At 33.4% G+C, this 18566-nt stretch overlaps 1 protein-coding gene across 3 annotated transcripts; it reads right to left on the reverse strand.

The window, feature by feature from the left end:
* Positions 1 to 1657: 1657 nt before the first annotated feature.
* On the reverse strand, positions 1658 to 15385 carry LOC133185523 (src substrate cortactin-like). Of its 3 annotated transcripts, XM_061320812.1 has the most exons (16): positions 15294 to 15385; positions 14706 to 14826; positions 13919 to 14122; positions 13420 to 13530; positions 12489 to 12543; positions 11835 to 11945; positions 11428 to 11538; positions 8378 to 8488; positions 7989 to 8099; positions 7203 to 7369; positions 6525 to 6591; positions 5986 to 6134; positions 5546 to 5677; positions 4343 to 4487; positions 4199 to 4254; positions 1658 to 2583 (listed from the first exon to the last, which is right to left on the reverse strand). In XM_061320812.1, the coding sequence occupies exons 2-16, from the start codon at positions 14796 to 14798 to the stop codon at positions 2503 to 2505; spliced, it is 1704 nt and encodes a 567-aa protein (XP_061176796.1). In that variant the 5' UTR covers positions 14799 to 14826; positions 15294 to 15385; the 3' UTR covers positions 1658 to 2502. The 3 variants fall into 3 exon arrangements, with proteins under 3 accessions (XP_061176796.1, XP_061176798.1, XP_061176797.1); XM_061320814.1 differs by lacking the exon at positions 11835 to 11945 and having other exon boundaries at positions 15294 to 15383; XM_061320813.1 differs by lacking the exon at positions 7989 to 8099 and having other exon boundaries at positions 15294 to 15381.
* Positions 15386 to 18566: the final 3181 nt, after the last annotated feature.

Raw genomic sequence — 18566 nt, forward strand, 5'->3', positions numbered from 1 at the left:
ACCATTTCCATCAAATGTTGACTAATGCGCGCGCAATGAAATTGATTTTACGAGGTGTATAATCTGTCTTCCTTTGATACATTTCCCAATTTACAGAAAACAATAAAGTCTATATGTCACTCACGCAACACCTCTCTTTCTCTGCTTCCGGATCCAAGCAGACGATCGTCACGCACGTGGCTGTTGATGACGTAAATAGCAGACGACAAATTATGTAAATTTGAAATAAACTCATTCTAGATCACATCTCTGACGACCTCCCATTAATGATACTTTTATAATTTCTCAAATTCGTGATAATTTCTAATAACTAGACCAAGAAATTAATTGTCGACTTAAGAAGCCCTCATCCACTTTCTGTATTAATGCTGTCATAGTTTCAAAATGGTTTGATCAATACATCTTTAAAAAAATTCTAATGAAGAGTTGGTGAACTTCATACTGTTATCCCTATCAATAAGAAAATTACTTTAGGTATGATTTCAGATCATTGATTCTTGTCTTTGATGTAGGCCTATACAGGCTTATAATTTTTTCAGTTTCACAAAGGAAATTGTGAGAGTATCATGATTAAAAAAAAAAAAAATAGCTGTTTAGACACAGAGCCGGAAAAAAAAAAACAATTAAAATTTAAAAAAAAAAATACACCTATACATTTTGGGTACATTATAATGAATAGCACTTTCTATGCAGCAACAGTATCTCTAACAGGAGCTTTAACATTGAAATAAAAGTGATTCCATTATTTACGTATGAAAACAATTTTGATGATGTAAAATACAACCCTGATTAAGTAACATATATTCTGTTTCATTTCACTGGAAGCTGGACTTCATTAGGCGGTGACAAGCTTGAGCTCACATAAAACCATCTAAGGATATATTCTGATATGTTTCACATTAGTGGATTTGTTAGCCTTTTCAAAAGTTGATAAATTTCAAACTTTGATTCCGAGGCAAAAGTGATGCTCATATCAATTCTTTGACATAAACACCCAACAGTTCAAACCATCAGTCAAAATGTCCCACAATATAGTTTTTACGGGAATAATAAATCCAATAGGATGAAATACACTTCATTTACCATTATCAAGGTCAAAGCAAGGATTAAATTAATGTTTGGTTTTTAAAACATCTCATCTTGATTTACCTGTTATTAAATTTAGAAGGTGATGATCACCAACATTAATTCTCAGCAACAATAGAATTCCTCATTTATTCAAATTCAAAGGTCAAGGTAAACCCCAATGGTAGCCATACAAGAAATCTCATCCTGTTTTATTTATGTGTGATCTAAGACAAAAATAATCAGAAAAGGTCATTTTTACCACAGATTAATGTTTTTTTTCCCTCCATATACCAATTCCAAAGACAAAGGGGAGAAGCTAAGTAAGCAGACAAATGGATGGACAGAACATTCTTATCCATAGACCAGACTGCTTTGCACCCAACCACTAAATCAAAATTTTAAACATAAATTGTGAGTTAAAAAATGTGATTTCATTATCAAATGTTCAGAAAACATAAAATTGAAAGTATCAGATTACATATAATGAAATCTGGTCAGATGATAAATTGTTGTAATTAAGCCAAGGGGTTGCAGGAGTGACAGCAAATTAAAACCAGTGGCTACATTTAGCAATGAGGAACAATGAAAATTAAAGTAAATTTTCTTTTATTTCAAAATTTTATTTAAAAAAAAAAGAAAACTTTTCATGTATCATATTTTCCATATAGATATGTAAGCAGACAAAGAAAACCCCACTGTTAAGGGTTATAATCACAATTATATTGGAATGCAGTATCCACAGAGGTGTCTGAAAATTGTCCCAATCTACGCTACCTACATATAATTAAAAATATATCTCCTTAACGAGGATTCTTAATAAAATATAAAGATACAAATGAATCAGATTTTGCTTTTTGATCACTTTCTTCAGTGTAAAAGTTTGTTAACTTTACTGACACTTTGCAATTAATAACAATTTCTTTTTTGTTCAACTTAAAATTGATACAAATGCTAATGTGAATACAGCAGTAATAATAAATATTCATACATACAAATTATCACGTTTACCATGATCAGTAAATATAGAACAATTTTTAAAATTCTGTTACACAATGAATATACATCATAACATGTATTTCATGCTCCTGGCATTCAAAACTCTCAAAAAACATACAATCAGTTTCAGAAACAATTAAAGGAAGACAATATATCAAATATTTAAATTCGTTAGAAAATGGTAAATAATTATCTTAAACTTATATAAAGAAAAGAACCAACGCTGATTTTGATAAGAACATTGTAATGACTTTTTCAAAATATCATTAAATGTTTACATGATAATGTGAATTTTACGGTAATTGTTTACATGATAATGTGATTTTTACGGTAATTGTTAACATGATGTGATTTTTACGGTATTTGTTTACATGACGATATTATTGTAATGTGTACGTCTGACTTGAACTGCAATCGGTGAGGTCCCTATCACAAGATTTACTGCTGGAGTTCTACGTAGTTGGCTGGGAAAAGTCCGTTCTTACCACGACATGAACCCCTCCACCATCCCTCATCCACCTGCAAACAAGTGCAAAAAGGTCAATTTATAAAGATCATTTTTTTGCAGAAGAACAAGTTGTATACAGCATTGGTGACAATTGCCTTCTTTGTTAACATTTTCTAAGCTGAGTGGACAGCTGACCAAGAATTAGACAAACAGCTGGATGGATGACAGACACCTAATCAATGCACAAATAAGTCTAGTCTTTGACTAGTACAGCTAAAAATCCATTCTTTGTATTAATTTGAAGAAAAATTCTAACATGATGTTCCTTGTATGGGACCCACACTGATAAAATGATATATCCTACTGGTTTTAATTTACATTTTGATGTTCTCATTAACTTTTATGTGTTATAGTGCTATCAGCTTAGTGAGGAATACACTTCTACAATCTGAGGTTATAAAGATATTCAGCTCTCTGACAAATGCAGATCTGTTTGTAATTGGAAACCTTTTTCAGTGAAATAATTCCTGTGTGAGAAAACCGAAACAACATCACAAAAGTGAAAGTCACTTGGACTGCAAAATTACATTAAAAAAGAGAAGCAATACTAAGACCTTTTCTGATGGCCTCCCAATGGAAAACACAAGATTACATTTTCCCACCATTTAAAAGTGTGAAGAGAGGGGTCAATGGATGCAGTGGTTAACTTACATCAGTCCATTAATAATAGTCCTATACAGGGCATAGCTATTGTAGATAGTGTGACCTTGTGTCAATTCCTTTATTGTTCAAAACCTTAGTTTATTCTAATAAAACAACAGGTCTAATGGCCTTAATGGTCACCTAAGTAAAATACAACAGAGATAATTTTCAAAGAAATCACTATAAAATCAGTAGAGTCCCCATCACCAAAACCCTGACCCTGAGGCCACTGTTTTCATAAATTTGGAAGAAGCATCCTTCCTCACCATATCTATGCACTTATTTTGTTTGTTTAATACCCATGAGCAGAGTAGAAGATTTTCATAGAAATAATGCATTTTCACCCATTTTGATGGTTTTGGCCCATTCCTCAGGCCCAAGAAGGGCAGGGACCATGAAATTCACAATTTTTGTACCCATTCATCCAATGATGCCATAAGTCTAAATCGATTGAAATTGGTTCAGCGGTTCAAGAGAATAAGTTGAAAATGTTCATATGTTTATGACCGATGGACAAACAGGTAGCTATAGGTCACCTGAGTCACTCAGGTGACCTTCAAACTCTTAAAATATCAGTTTACCAGTGTTCAAATGACTGCAAAATAACATTATAACTCATTACTAAATAGAAGGTTCTGCAGAAGGTATTTCTTAACATGAGAATTATGACATTTGCTGTAGAAGTAATAATTTCTAACATCAATCAGACATCCTTGGAAAAATTCTGATTTTGTGATCACATATCAGTAATTTTATTTTATATATCCCTTATTAAGTCATCTTTATGTTTGCCATGTTATTTACAACCATTTCTCTTGTTATCCCATATTCTGTAATTTCATTTTATATATTCCTTTATTAAAGGTCATCTTTATGTTTGCTTTGTTGTTATCAACCATTTCTCTCATTACTGCGTAATTGGAGATACTGAGTGACATTCAGAGAAATCCAACAAACTTGCTATTAAATGCAACTATCAATTACCTGTTCAATATCTGTAATGATGTCATCTGGGTCAAAAGAAATCTCATCATCATCAGCTGCAATAAAAATGTTTATCATTTTAGACTTCATTTCTGTGTAGCATAAGAGGAGTAACTCTTATCTCTATTTACTGAACACATATACCAGCTTGGTAGTCGTAGACTGCCACAGCAGTTAGTCCCCCTGCCGCACTAGGTGGCGCTGCTGGAGGTTCCTGCACATCCTCATAATCGTCTTGAGGAGTAGTGTCCTCGTACAGTTCCTCTGGTTCCTCAACAGGAGGCACTTCCTGTAATACACAGATTCCAGTCAATGTATACACAGAAGTAGAACTTATCACCCAAAACCTTCAGAACAATATTATGGATATAAAACCTTATTTCTATGATCCTCCTTTTCTATTTATTTTGGGCTGCCAGTAGGCAGTTTCATTGTTTAAATGAGTGTTTCTGTAGAAATGCATCTTTGATTTATCACAGACCAATGTCTTTTGACAACTTGTATTAAAAAAATTTATAACAAATCACTAAGGCATATGTAGAGGTTTGCTTGCATGTTTCTTCATTACAAGGGGTCATCCATGCTCTTGTCTCATTAGAACTTCATTAGTTTAAAAAACTCTCTGTTTCGAGTTCATCATCTGGATTTTACCTCAATGTGTTGGTAAGAGTAATGTGTGGATGACATTTTACCTCTTTGTGTACTTGCTGATAAGAGTAATGTGTGGATGACATTTTACCTCTTTGAGTTGATAAGAGTAATGTATGGATGACATCTGATTTTACCTCTTTGTGTTGATAAGAGTAATGTGCAGATGTCCTCTGGATTTTACCTCTTGGTGTTGATAAGAGTAATGTGTAGATGACATCTGGATTTTACCTCTTTGTGTTGATAAGAGTAATATGTGGATGACATCTGGAATTTTACCTTTTTGTTTGATAAGAGTAATGTGTGGATGACATCTGATTTTACCTCATTGTGTTGATAAGAGTAATGTGTGGATGACACCTGGATTTTACCTTTTTGTGTTGATAGGAGTAATATGTGGATGACATCTGATTTTACCTCTTTGTGTTGATAAGAGTAATATGTGGATGACATCTGGAATTTTACCTTTTTGTGTTGATAAGAGTAATGTGTGGATGACATCTGATTTTACCTCATTGTGTTGATAAGAGTAATATGTGGATGACATCTGGAATTTTACCTTTTTGTGTTGATAAGAGTAATGTGTGGATGACATCTGGATTTTACTTTTTTGTGTTGATAAGAGTAATATGTGGATGACATCTGATTTTACCTCTTTGTGTTGATAAGAGTAATATGTGAATGACATCTGGATTTTACCTCTTTGTGAACTTGTTGATATGACACGTCTCCATATTCCTCCTGTTGTGGCTCAGGCTCGGGTTCTGGTTCAGGTTCTGGTTGACTTGCTGCTCTCTGCTCCTCCTCCCATCTCTCTCTATTTAATCTCTCCTACACATATTGGAGAGACATCATAAAAAAAATTTTTCAAAGCTTTTTCTTATCCATGCAAATTAGTTATGCATTAATTAACTTGATTAATATATTTTTATTTTAAAAACCAGTTACTCTCTACAATAAAATCTATGACCCATTTCTGCAAACTGAGTTTGTTAATTAAAACTCCTGCCCAAGATTTTTTTTGAGTAAATATTAAGATCCATCCCTCAGACAGACAGTTTTTTTTCAAAGGAAAACCTTTTGATCCACCCCTCAAATAGACATTTTTTTTGTGGAAATCTTTATGATCCACCCCTCACCTCCTGCTGCCTCCTCTGCTCTTCTCGTTCCCTCTCCTCACGGGCTTCCCTCCTCTTCCTCTCCTCCTCTGCCCTTTTCTTGGCCTCCTCTTCCCCTGACTTTGCCATGTTTTCAAAGCGAGCTTTGATGTTTTTAGCTCCCTCAGAACCTGTAGTTAAAATCAAACCTATCATTTTTTACACTAAAAGGAACAGAATGGCAATATAAATCTATAGGAATATCATTTTGGATTTGAGGTATCAATCAGTAGTTTTAAGGCTTCTGCGATAATTAAACTATAATTGATTTTTGGCATGACAGTAAAAAATGTTCCATCTGACGTAATATATATTAAAAGAGACCTCTCCAAATGTAAAACTCAAGAATCTTAATGTTGCATCATCATAAAATGCAAAAATGTCTATTTTCTGTATAAATTGTGGAATATTTTAAAACAATTATTGAGAATTTTTTCAGAAATACAATAAGAGTATTTTTTTTCATACAAGAAGTAATTGAATGAATAACATTCATTGAAGGACTAAAAGCTGCTACTCACTTGCATCTGCCTGTGTTCTGGTGTATGATGATGATACTCCCTGCATATCATTATATGACCCTGCAGACTGAGGAATAGAAATCAGAAACAACATCAGGAAATAATCCCTCTCAGTCATAAATATACTGCACAATTATTTCTTCAACCCACACATCAAAATTAATGATTATTTTTAATGGACTACATGTACTTTACTATAATATGAATAATTTCTGTAGTACATGTATGTAGTATTTCTAACATCAAGCCAGTATATTGGGCTGTCTGATATTAATTCTGCCTTTGACATCACCAAAGAATTCAAAACCTACGAGGGAGGGAGAAAAAATTTAAACAAACAAAAATTTCAAACAAAATTTCATTAATCAACATTTTGAAACTATTTCAGTAACATGTACAGGTTTATTTTTGAAATTAAATATGTCAGTTTAAAAGATATAATCACAGTATGCCATATATACATGTACTTCACAAAGGGCCCCAAATATTGCCTATTCCTATGGAATGCAGCTTTTAGTTGCTAAAAGTAAAACCTAACTGGAATATTTTTTTTTTTTTTTTTTATAAAATAGAGATTTCTTTGTTTTAATAGCAATAATTTCTCTTAAACCTTCTGCAATAAACATTAAATTCACTTTGGACAGCCTTAGTAAAGAGCAGTGGAAGTGATATCCTCACCTTGTCTTTGTTTTCAGAATCCACACCAAACTTTCCCCCGAATCCTTTACTCATGTCTGTCTGGGAGGGGTGGAGGGGGACTTTCTCCTGACTACTGTACCCCACTGCTGACTTGTCCTGTCTGTCTGTCTGTACACCATACTTACCACCAAAACCACGGGAGTAGTCTAAAAAAGTACACCAAAAACACAGTCAGAAATAGTCACTATAGGAGATTGCACAAGTCTTATAAACTTTATAACAATAATACATAAAAGTACATAATCACAACAGTCAATAATTAAAGATCTAAATGACAAAAGAATTCCTCTTAATTTAAATTGAAATGTGCTTGACAAACTTTGATGCAAAGGTGCATTAAAAAAAGAAGAAAAAAAACCGGACAAACAAATAAAAAACTTAAAACCTGGTCTTGCTGTTATTTCAGTACAAAGAAAAAAAAAAATAGATAATGTCATTTTTAGATTCATGTAAAACAATCCATTCATTATTTTCTAATCATGCTTTTAGTAACCTGTAGATAATCAATGTACAGTATATCTCAAAATCATGCTACATATTGGAACTGGATATCATAAAATTCTAACATTGGTCATGTTCAGGATTTCATGGGACAAATAAAAACTGATAAATTTTTATATCACTATTCTTACTGAATCCTCCCCCCTCCTTCTTACTGAAAACTAAACTTCATATAATGGTAAATATATCATGTACTTCTTATTTTCGGTGCTGAAACACAGAAATGTGGATATCACAACACTCATGCAGGTCACACAGACAAACCTGTCTGAGACTCATGTTTGAGAACTTTTTCTATGTGATCAAAGCCAACAGCTGATTTATCCACTCTATCTCTCTGTATCCCAAACTTTCCTCCAAAACCCTTAGAGTAATCTGACAGGAAATACTCATGTATTCAAAGACTTATACAAAATATACACATTGTCCTCTTAATATGACCTTTTCTAGTAAGTCATCTCATGAAAATCTTATATTTCAACAAGAATACTATGTTTAAAAATGTCTTCATGCATCTTTGTTTTATTCATATCAAAGAAGAGATCCTAATATATCAATGAGGAAAAATAGAATATAAATTTTTACATAAAGTTAGTCACAGTGATTCTACAATGGAAAAACAAGTACTTGAAGCATGATAACAGAATAGCTACCTTTTTGGGACTCGTGTTTATCTACTTGTTCATGGTGCTCCCAGCCAACCGCTGATTTATCCTGTCTGTCTTTCTGCACCCCATATTTCCCTCCAAAACCTTTGGAATAATCTAAAAAAATTGAAAGCAGAGATGAATTAAAATTACTTCAAAAAAAAAAAAAAAAAAAAAAAAAATTAAATGTACTTCAACAGACTAGCAGTAATACAGTAAAACAAGCTTATAGCAAACACTCTTATAACAAATTGAAGCTTAAAGCAAAGTGATTTTCATTCCCCACAGCTTTAAAATATATTGTAAACTTAGTGGATATAATGAATTACATTTACAGCGAAGCAAATGTGCCTGTCCCTGGCACTTCGTTATAAGCATGTTTTACTGTAATTAATGTTGTATAGAAGACTATAACATTTTCAATAGTTTTTGTTGGTATGGGATATTCACAGAGATTTCACAACTCCTAATAGAATTTTTCATTCAAAACAAAGGTAAAAATTTCTGTTCACTACCTTACATTCATTTATGGTACTTGATGTTTTAAACATATGTTCTTTATAATTAAAAAAAAATATATACTACATGTCTAATTGCTATTACTGTAAAAGTAGAAATATTCATTGGGGATTAAATTTTGTTTATTTCGTTGATTACTTTAATGAACAAACAAGGTAATCAGAGATTACAGAGCTCACCTCAACAAATTGACTTAAAGTAAGGCAAAGTCCCACACTTAACTAATAATCTAGTAGTGTGCATCCCTAGATGCAAGATTTATGCTATTTTGGCCTGATAGGGCTTGCAGTTACTTTGGAATGGACTTATTTAAAAACTTATACTAGTCACTCATCCAGAAAATGTAAGTCAAATCCAGCATCTGAAGCAAGTTTGAGAGCGTTTGTCCCTTGATACATCATCCATGCAAGTTTGGTTCAGATAGGTCTTATAGTTTCTTGGCAATAGTTGGACCTGCTCCAAAAACTTTCACCTGGTCACTCATCCAAAAAATGTAGGTCAGACCCAGCATCTGAAGCAAGTCCAATATTGTGCAGCCTTAGATGTATCATCCACGCAAGTTTGGTCAACATAGGACTTATAGTTACTTGGAAACGAGATCTGCTTCAAAAACTTTAACCTGGTCACTCATCCAGAAAATGTAGGTCAGATCCAGCATCTGAAGCAAGCCTGGTAGTGTGCATCCTTAGATGTATCATCCATGCAAGTTTGGTCAACAAAGGGCTTACAGTTACTTGGAAATGAGACCTACTCCAAAAACTTTAACCTGCTCTAAAAACTTTAACCTGCTCCAAAACATTAACCTGGTCATTCTTTAGCTGAAATTGCAGCATCTGAATCCTTGACTGGTACAATGAAACACACTAGAAGCATCCTTCATGCACCTCTGATTAATATAGGGCATAGAAGTACTTGAAAAGAAATCTGCTCCAAAAACTTTAACCTGGGATACCGAGGGTATTACATAAGCTCCTGCAACTTCGTTGAGGTGAGCTAAAAATTAATCCCTAATGAAATTTTAACTAATCCATTGTTATGTTTAAGCTTGAAACAATGAAATTAAGTCCCTATGAAATAATTTTTGACCATAAATCTATGAAATATTATCCCCACAAAAATTTCTGCTTTTACATATTTGAGCATGGAATTTTAAATGTTTAAAATGTCAAGTACCTGTGCATTCATAATCAAGAAAATACATAAGCTCTGATTTAATCAATCATTTATATCTAGGGATGTCAACGAATATTCGAGTACTCGACTATCGTTCGATCATACCGACTATCGACTAAAATTTTTTTAGTCGGTTATTCGTTAAAAATGTGTTACCTGAAAGTAATTTTAAATTCAAGGTAATAAACTTGGATTCACCCATTTCATTTATATACAATTCAATATTCTCGTAAGTAAAACTCGGGGTATGGTTTAACTGTTCAAAAAAATTAATTGGATGTCGATCTATGATTGGCAAATATGCCTCCAAAATCTACAGTTTTGGAATACTTCAAAAGATTTCAGGATGGAAAAACAGTGAAAAGTATGTTTTCAAGGTTATGTGAAACTGAACTTGTATTCTGCAGTGAAACATCAAATATGATGTATCATATGCCGAATTCGTCAAACATACATGTAGTAAACACAGTTTTCAAGTGAAACTTTTCTTAAATAAGTTCTCCGCAAAATGCCCAAAATAACATAGCCGGAAAGAAAAATTTTGTTATCACAAACATGATTATCAAGGATTGCCTACCATTTATTGTTGTAAATGGAGAGGACGTACAAGAATTGTTTGGTTTCGTAGATTCAAATTATAAAATTTCAACCTGCAATTCCACAAGATCTGACGTAATGCAACTATTCATAAAGAATAAACAGCTGTTACAAAATTGTAAATACATGTAAATTGGGGGACAGTTATGAGCGTAATTAAATGGTGTTTCTTTCTGATATTAATATCACGCAGTCTTTTAAGGTTGTATTGATTATTTGCACAAAATCTCATAATTAAACTTAATCGCAAGCTCTCTCTGTTTTTATAAGAGGCACGCTTTAATTGTTTACCACTCAAAGGTCACTAACACGACACGTAGAAATGGCTTCAATTAACGGGTACATGTACTATCCTTTATATGAAAAGAAAGGAAAAATGCAAGCATTTGATATCCTGCATTTAGATAAAATGTGCAGTAAATATTATATTAATTTTGAAATCAAATGCACCATTTGGATAAATGTAGATGTACAGTATTTATTGTACTACGTAAATGTTTACGATTCAGAAATTTGTTGTATAATGCCGATAGCGTAGGTTAAATATTGTACAACTAGTCTAGAAAAGACAAATACTGAAAATGACATGAAAAATTAATTTAAATTTCAACGAATATTCGACTATCGTTCGACTAAAGCCTCCGACTATTCGACTAAGCTGTCCGAATAAAATTGACATCCCTATTTATATCTAAATGATAATCAGTCACGAATGACTTTGTTTTCATTTTTTACTTATATTTTAACATCATCCCTAGCTCCTTTACCTTTTTGTGACTCGTGCTTGTCGACTTGTTCATGGTGTTCCCACCCCACGGCAGCCTTGTCCTGTCGGTCCTTCTGTACCCCGTATTTACCTCCAAACCCCTTGGAGTAATCTACAATAATCAGAATTCACTATGAATTTGTTATCTTTATGCTACAGAGTGACACGTACATAATCAAAGAACAACATAAAGAGTTAAATGACCTGACATAAGACAATGAAACTGAGAGTTAAATCATTCACAAACACTCAGGAAAAAAAAAATCAATTTCATACTCATCATGCTTAAATGCAAGAATGAAATGTCATAAAGTAAACAAGCACACATACAAAATCATACATTTATTTAAAAAACTTTGTATTTCATTTACATACAAAATGTTAATATAATTTTTCGTGTTCCCAAACCTTGTTGTGACTCATGTTTTGCGACTTTTTCTTGATGTTCCCATCCAACGGCAGACTTATCCTTACGATCAGACTGAACTCCGTACTTCCCTCCAAAACCCGTAGAATAATCTACATTCACATCAAAGAGATGTACAGGCAAGAAGAGCATGACATCAAAACATGCAACAGCTCCCTCTAGCATTCATTTTGTATTTTTAGGTTAATATGAATTATGATACCATGATTTGTAAGTATGAAATTATTTTCAGTACACACTGCCATGATTTGAAATTTGACAATTTCATACAATTTGTTGAAGACATTCTCAGGTAAAGATGTTAACATGCAAAAAAATATTTCTTGCTCGAACAATGAGATTATAAAATTGGGTGCCCTCCCAATAGATTCTATAATTATATAGAAATTGACACAATGTCTGTTATTAGTCAATCTTGTTGTTAGTTACAACAGATGTACATGGAGTACGCATTCACACATTTTCCGAAATATCATTTATCAGAAATATATAAAACCTGACAGTATAAGAACTGTTCCATGCAAAACTTTTCTTGACACTATAATATATTGAGACCATTTTCTCCACTTGGAAGTAATTTAAAATCACAGTGCACTTGCTAAAAAATCTGTAAAATTTTTCATGAACTGTCAAACCTGTTTGAGATTGATGTTTCTCAGTTTTACCAGCATAGTCAAACCCAACTGCAGCCTGCAAAGACAATTAAACATTGATTCAACAAAGGAAATATAAATGATTCAAGGTCTCTAGATGCCCAAAGTGATAATAGTAAAGTACAAAGTAAAATCTAAATACATTTATATACAAGGAAGCGCAATTCAATTGACATAAGGAAATCATTTACACATGTTTAAATTTTTAAATGCAACATTCAAAAATATAGATTTGTTATGAAAACAAGATGCCCATGGGCCACAATGCTCACCTGAGTCACTATGGCCTTGCTGTTCTCTCTTAGCTGATATTTTCCCTATGTCAAACTTTGTTCACATATTGTGGCCCCATCCACCCCCTGGGGTATTTGAACAATGCACTTGCTGAGTCAATCTAAACTTCCCAAGGATGCTTCCGAATCAATGACTGATCATAGCCTTGCTGTTCTTGAGAAGATTTTTAAAGATTTTTCTTATATATTCCTATGTAAAACTTTGACCCCCTATTATAGCCACACCCTATCCCCGGTTTTGAACAAATTTGAATCTACACTATGTAAAGAAGGTTTCCTATAAGTTTCAACTTTTATGGCCCAGTGGTTCATGAGAAGATTTTTAAAAGATGCCACCAAATTTTCATAAATTCTTAATTATCTACCCTTAAAAGAAGGCATGGCTCTTCAGTTCAAAAAAACTTGAATTCTCTTCACCCAAAGATACTTAGTGGCAAGTTTGGTTAAAACTGGCCTGGTCTGAGCTCTCAGCTCAGGTGAGCTAAAAATGTGGGGAAAATGTACCTCCGTAGAAACACATAAAGATGACTTAAATACTTGGACATATGCAATTGCCTGTACAATTCTAACTGATTAAACAGACCTAATGATTATATGTAAAGAACACACAAGTCACATACCTTATCTTGCCTGTCTTTCTGCACACCAAACTTTCCCCCAAATCCCCTGGAAGCATCTGTCTGACTGCTGTGTTTTCCTACTTCAGCCACATAATCTGCTCCCATAGCTGACTGGAATTAAAGAAAATAAAATCGTTCAATGATCATTCTCCCAATATGAAACCTTGGAGATAATTCTTTCTGTATTTTATTCTACATGTATCAGCATGTTCAGGTACATGTATTTAATCATTGAAAATTTTCCTGTGTATCATTTTCATATTAAATCTGCTTTAAACCTGTTTATTTTCAGGATTATTATTTCATCCCTTGAGAAATTAATATTTCTAATCAATTTATTTCATTATTACTTATATTTGATTTAAAAAAAAAATAAGTGAATGATTCAATTTTCATTTGAAACATATCTAAAATCAAAAAAAAAAATTAAATTCTAAACAAATTTATACAAAAATTTGATTCAGCAGTTCCAAAGCATTTCTTTATTGGTAGTATATACCTTGTCCATTCTGTCTTTCTGCACTCCAAACTTCCCTCCGTAACCATATGAAGCTTTAGGCCCCTCCTCCATCTGCTTCTGTTTGACGGTTTTGTCGTCCTGTGATACATCTTGTCTGAGTTGGGCGAGGCTGAGGGACCCCTGGTGACCTGACCCCTCTATGGTCTTTGCTCCCCATCTTTGTTCCTGTTCACTCACATCATTCTGTAAATATGCATTATATATGGAGATACATATACTGAATTGATGGCTTTACATATCCTGTAGCTACATGTATATTTATTTGGTCATGTCCAGTTCTCAACAAATTCATGAGCTCTTGGCTCGCAATCTGCATTTCAATCTTTGATGTAAATTAGGAATGCATAAGCAAAATAATTGTTAGATACACCAAGTAATTGTATGATTGTAAGGGGGTTAAAATTATCCTCTCTCTCTCCTTCAAACTGATGTTATGCATTACTCAGTCCTAAATACAGTTGAACCTTCTTTACCTCAAACACTGATATCTTGAATATGTCAAAGTAAGTTTGAAGTCCCAACAACCTTTTCTTTGTGTAATTTAACCTCGATATTTTGAATCCTTGGATATCTCTCTGTTTTTTGGTCCCATCAAATTTGAGAAAATGAGGTTTGACTGTTTTAAAATATTACTGAGTATTTCTTTTCCTAAACAAGTTATAGTTACAGAAAGAAAATTCATGTGTTTAATAAAGATTTAATTCTACCTCTGCTATAATCCCCATAATTTCACAATCCCTGTATTGCCTGTAACTAACTCCCTTACCACAAAATCTGCCTCTGTCTCCCAGTCATCATCATCATCATTAGTCTGGGGAATGCCTGGCTTCACATTGTGTCCAGCTGATGCCTTCCACATGCTGATGTTGATTACTTGTGATTAAAACCTGAAAGAAAGCAGACAGCTTGTCTTAAAAACATAAGACTTGTTATCAAAAACACACAACCAAGATGGATCAACCGTACAGTACAAATATAGTGGAGGGATATGCTGTGCATGGATTTATATAATTTTTACACAATACACTGGAACCTGGAAAACATGACTCATTAACCATGCTAACTCACTAAGTCATGGATTTGAATTAGAATTAGAATTAGAATTCTCAAAAATTATGGCATATGCTTAAAATAAGATCTTCCATCATAGTGTCTGAAATTTCAATACCTTATGTAAATGACAATATACTATCTTAGTACTAAAACATGTTCAAAGTATATCAAAAAACAAAAACAAGCACACTGTATACAACTCAGCCGGCAAATCTGACTCATCGGGTGACGCAGGATCGCAAAATGTCCATGTGCACAGTTTCTGTCAGTTTTTCCAGTCGATAGTTAATCATTCACTTACCTGTTAATGCTGGATAAATTATTTTTTTGTTCAATTCCTCGTCCTTCCTTGTCAAAATATTGTCTGTAGCAGCTCTTCCCACTTCCGCAATGCCAGTTCAGTTCCGCGGAACATCGAACCCGATCTTTTTTTTCTTAATGCAATCAAATTTTATTATAAATCTTGTACAATCATTATAAAGCAGATATGAAATGTTACATTTTCCCATTTTATTATGAATGTGTACAAGCATTAATAACCCTGTCATCTTTCACTTAAATTTTTACACACTTTTCCAAATATTGTTTCTGTCGGGTAAATTTTTAAAATAGGGTTCATTTCTTACCCCTATGGAATTCCATATACGACAGCCAACTGCTTACTGCCAACTGCTCACTGCTTACTGCCAACTGCCACTGCTCATAGATGATATTGCCTGTTTTATTATCTTTAAAATCTTTAATACGCATGCTTAATTGAATAAACTCTATGATAGATTACAAAAAAAACCCAAAAATTGGCGGATTCAGGAATTTTTAAACGGTGAAGGCAAGGAAGGAATAAATAGGAGGAAAGAGTATTCTCTCTTAAATACAATACATCTAATTTCCACATTTCCTTGCAGGCAAATAATTCAATTTATTATATGATTGAATAATTCCCATCTCTCTGATTGGCTGAGATCCAACAATGTTAGAAAAATACTACGTTATATTGACCTGCACGTGATCTTCCAGGTCAATATAAGGAATTATTTATTCTACATTGGACCAAAAATAGATAGGGAAATTCCAAATTGATGCAAATAGTTTTGGAAAGTTATTTCACTTGCACCTGACATCCACTCATATGAACATAGCATTAAGGCACATAGATTCTTGGGTGAGGGGTCGGGTTGCATGGGTATAATGAGCAATTAGCCTTCAACCAAATTTGTGAAATCCATGACCCTTGGTAGAGGTGTCTGGTATCGGAGAAAGACAAAGATGGTTTAACATTGAAAATACATTACACATTTAAAAATCGTTTTTTCCTGGAAATCTAATTTCAATATGTTTAAATTATTTTTGAAGAAAGTAGCCTTATATTTCATTGTGAAATTCATGTCCCGAGGGTAAGATTTTAGCCCCCGGATTGGGGCTAAGTTAGTCATGTTTTGAAAATAAAAGGCGTAATAACGCCTTTTGGAGAGGCGTAATAACACCTTTTGACAAGGCGTAATAATGCCTTTTGAAAAGGCGTAATAACGCCTTTTGAAAAGGAGTAATAACGCCTTTTGGAATGGCGTAATAATGCATTTTGGAAAGGCGTAATAACGCCTTTTGAGAAGGCGTAATAATGCCTTTTTAAAAAGGCGTAATAACGCCTTTTGACAAGGCGTAATAACACCCTTTGGAAAGGCGTAATAACGCCTTTTGAGAAGGCGTAATAACGTCTTTTGAAAAGGCGTAATAACGCCTTTTGAAAAGGCGTAATAGCGCCTTTTTCGCGTTATTACGCTTTTTTTTTTAGCGTTATTAAGCCTTTTCGAAAGGCGTCATAATGCCTTTCAAATTTTTTTTTCTCCTTAGATTGATCCTAATAAGCTTTCGTAGGAAAGGACATTGCAGATGCAGATTTGAAAATAATTCAAAAATTCTAATCACTTCATAATGCATTTATAAAAAAAAATACTAAAACATGCATGTCATGGTACAAGTAAAAAGCCAAAAAATTGAAGTATGATAAAATATACTTGTATGTCAGTGTCAATTAAACGAACAATCATCGGATCATACTAGCGGTCAGTGGATTTACAAAGAATGCAAGCGGTAGGAACTGATTTTTTTTTCTATTAGTCACCCCTTATTTTTGGGGGGGGGGGGGGCGGATTGTTACATGTGGATTTGGCGAAGTGAGCTTTTGTACTTTCGGCAAGATTGTGTGCTAATACTACATGTACATGCATTTGGTTTTATAAATTCGTTTATGTTACCCTGAGCAATACAGATAGGAAATAAGGTTTAAGGCCTAATATCTGTAGGAGTTCAACAGCTACCTATTTATATGGATACGTGTATGTAAAACATAATCCACTGAACATTATTAAAAAAAAAGGAATGCAAAAATACCGGGTATATTATCGTAATATGCTGCATATTTATTAGCATTGCGGGGTCTAGTAAAGTAGTTTATTATCGAAGTACGTATTCTTTTCTTATGAACATATAAGCAATGAGTATTGATGACTGCATGTTTTGAAGACGAAAGATAAGTTTTCAGCCAGATTATTTCTTTCACGCTTACCCCCGCCTCCGAAACATCACGATATCGGAAAAAAGTTTTTAAAAATTGGATTAACATGTAATTTTAGCTACAATTTAATAATCAGTTTAAAAATATTCTTTACAGACCTGATCTTATTTGTTGACCCGAGAGTTAAAAAAAAAGAAAAAAAAGCGCATTTGTCTATACATGTACTTCCGGTAGCACATGAGCAGCGTGCCATGAACAGTCAGTACAATGGCGGGCAATTCTTTTCTAGATATTTCTATAATTTCAGTTTTCCTTAAGAGTTCCTGAAACGGATGACATATAAAGAGGAGAAACATTGTTTCTTTGTGAGTAATTATGATATAAAACGTTGCTTTTGCATATAATATGTATTGTAACAAGGAGAGGATTTTTTTTTCATTTTGTGGGTTCAATGGCAAAGTTAAACGAACAATCGTACAGTTGCCCAGTGTATGTCTTTGCAATTGTGTGAATGGTTTAACAAAGAAAGAGTTAGAATTGCCTTTTCCCAATTTTTCTTTTCTCTCGGCTTCCGTAGATTTTCGGGTATATTAAAATTTGGGTCTTGGTGAGCTAAGTTCATGAAGTTCGATATCTGAGAGTGATTCATTTAATAACACTGATAATAATGTGAGATACATGAGTTTAAACCTGTCTATATATGAAGAATATAAAATCTATTGAGTAGGACAGTTTCTACAGGGTTTATGTTAATGTGTATTGGTTAACAATCAACAGCTGATCAAGTTTTTTAAAAATACAAGTGTTAAGCTTAACTAAGTTATGTACAGATGTAGCCCCCCCCCCCAAAAAAAAAGAAAAAAGATCACTATATCCCCCCCCCAAAAAAAAAACAAAAAAAAAAAATCAATAAAAAATGCAGGACCATCACTGGGTTTCTGAAAGGAAGTTTCATGGGACTGGGGGGGGGGGGGGGGTACATGTATCATTGAGGGGGAAAAGATTTTTTTTTTTGGTTAAACAGGTACAATTTTTAATTGTTCTATTGGATTCTAGAAT

The sequence above is a fragment of the Saccostrea echinata genome, unplaced genomic scaffold (genome assembly GCF_033153115.1).
Source record: "Saccostrea echinata isolate AGI-Se365-2 ecotype Australia unplaced genomic scaffold, CSIRO_AGI_Sech_v1 ptg000012l, whole genome shotgun sequence".
NCBI classification, from domain to species: domain Eukaryota; kingdom Metazoa; phylum Mollusca; class Bivalvia; order Ostreida; family Ostreidae; genus Saccostrea; species Saccostrea echinata.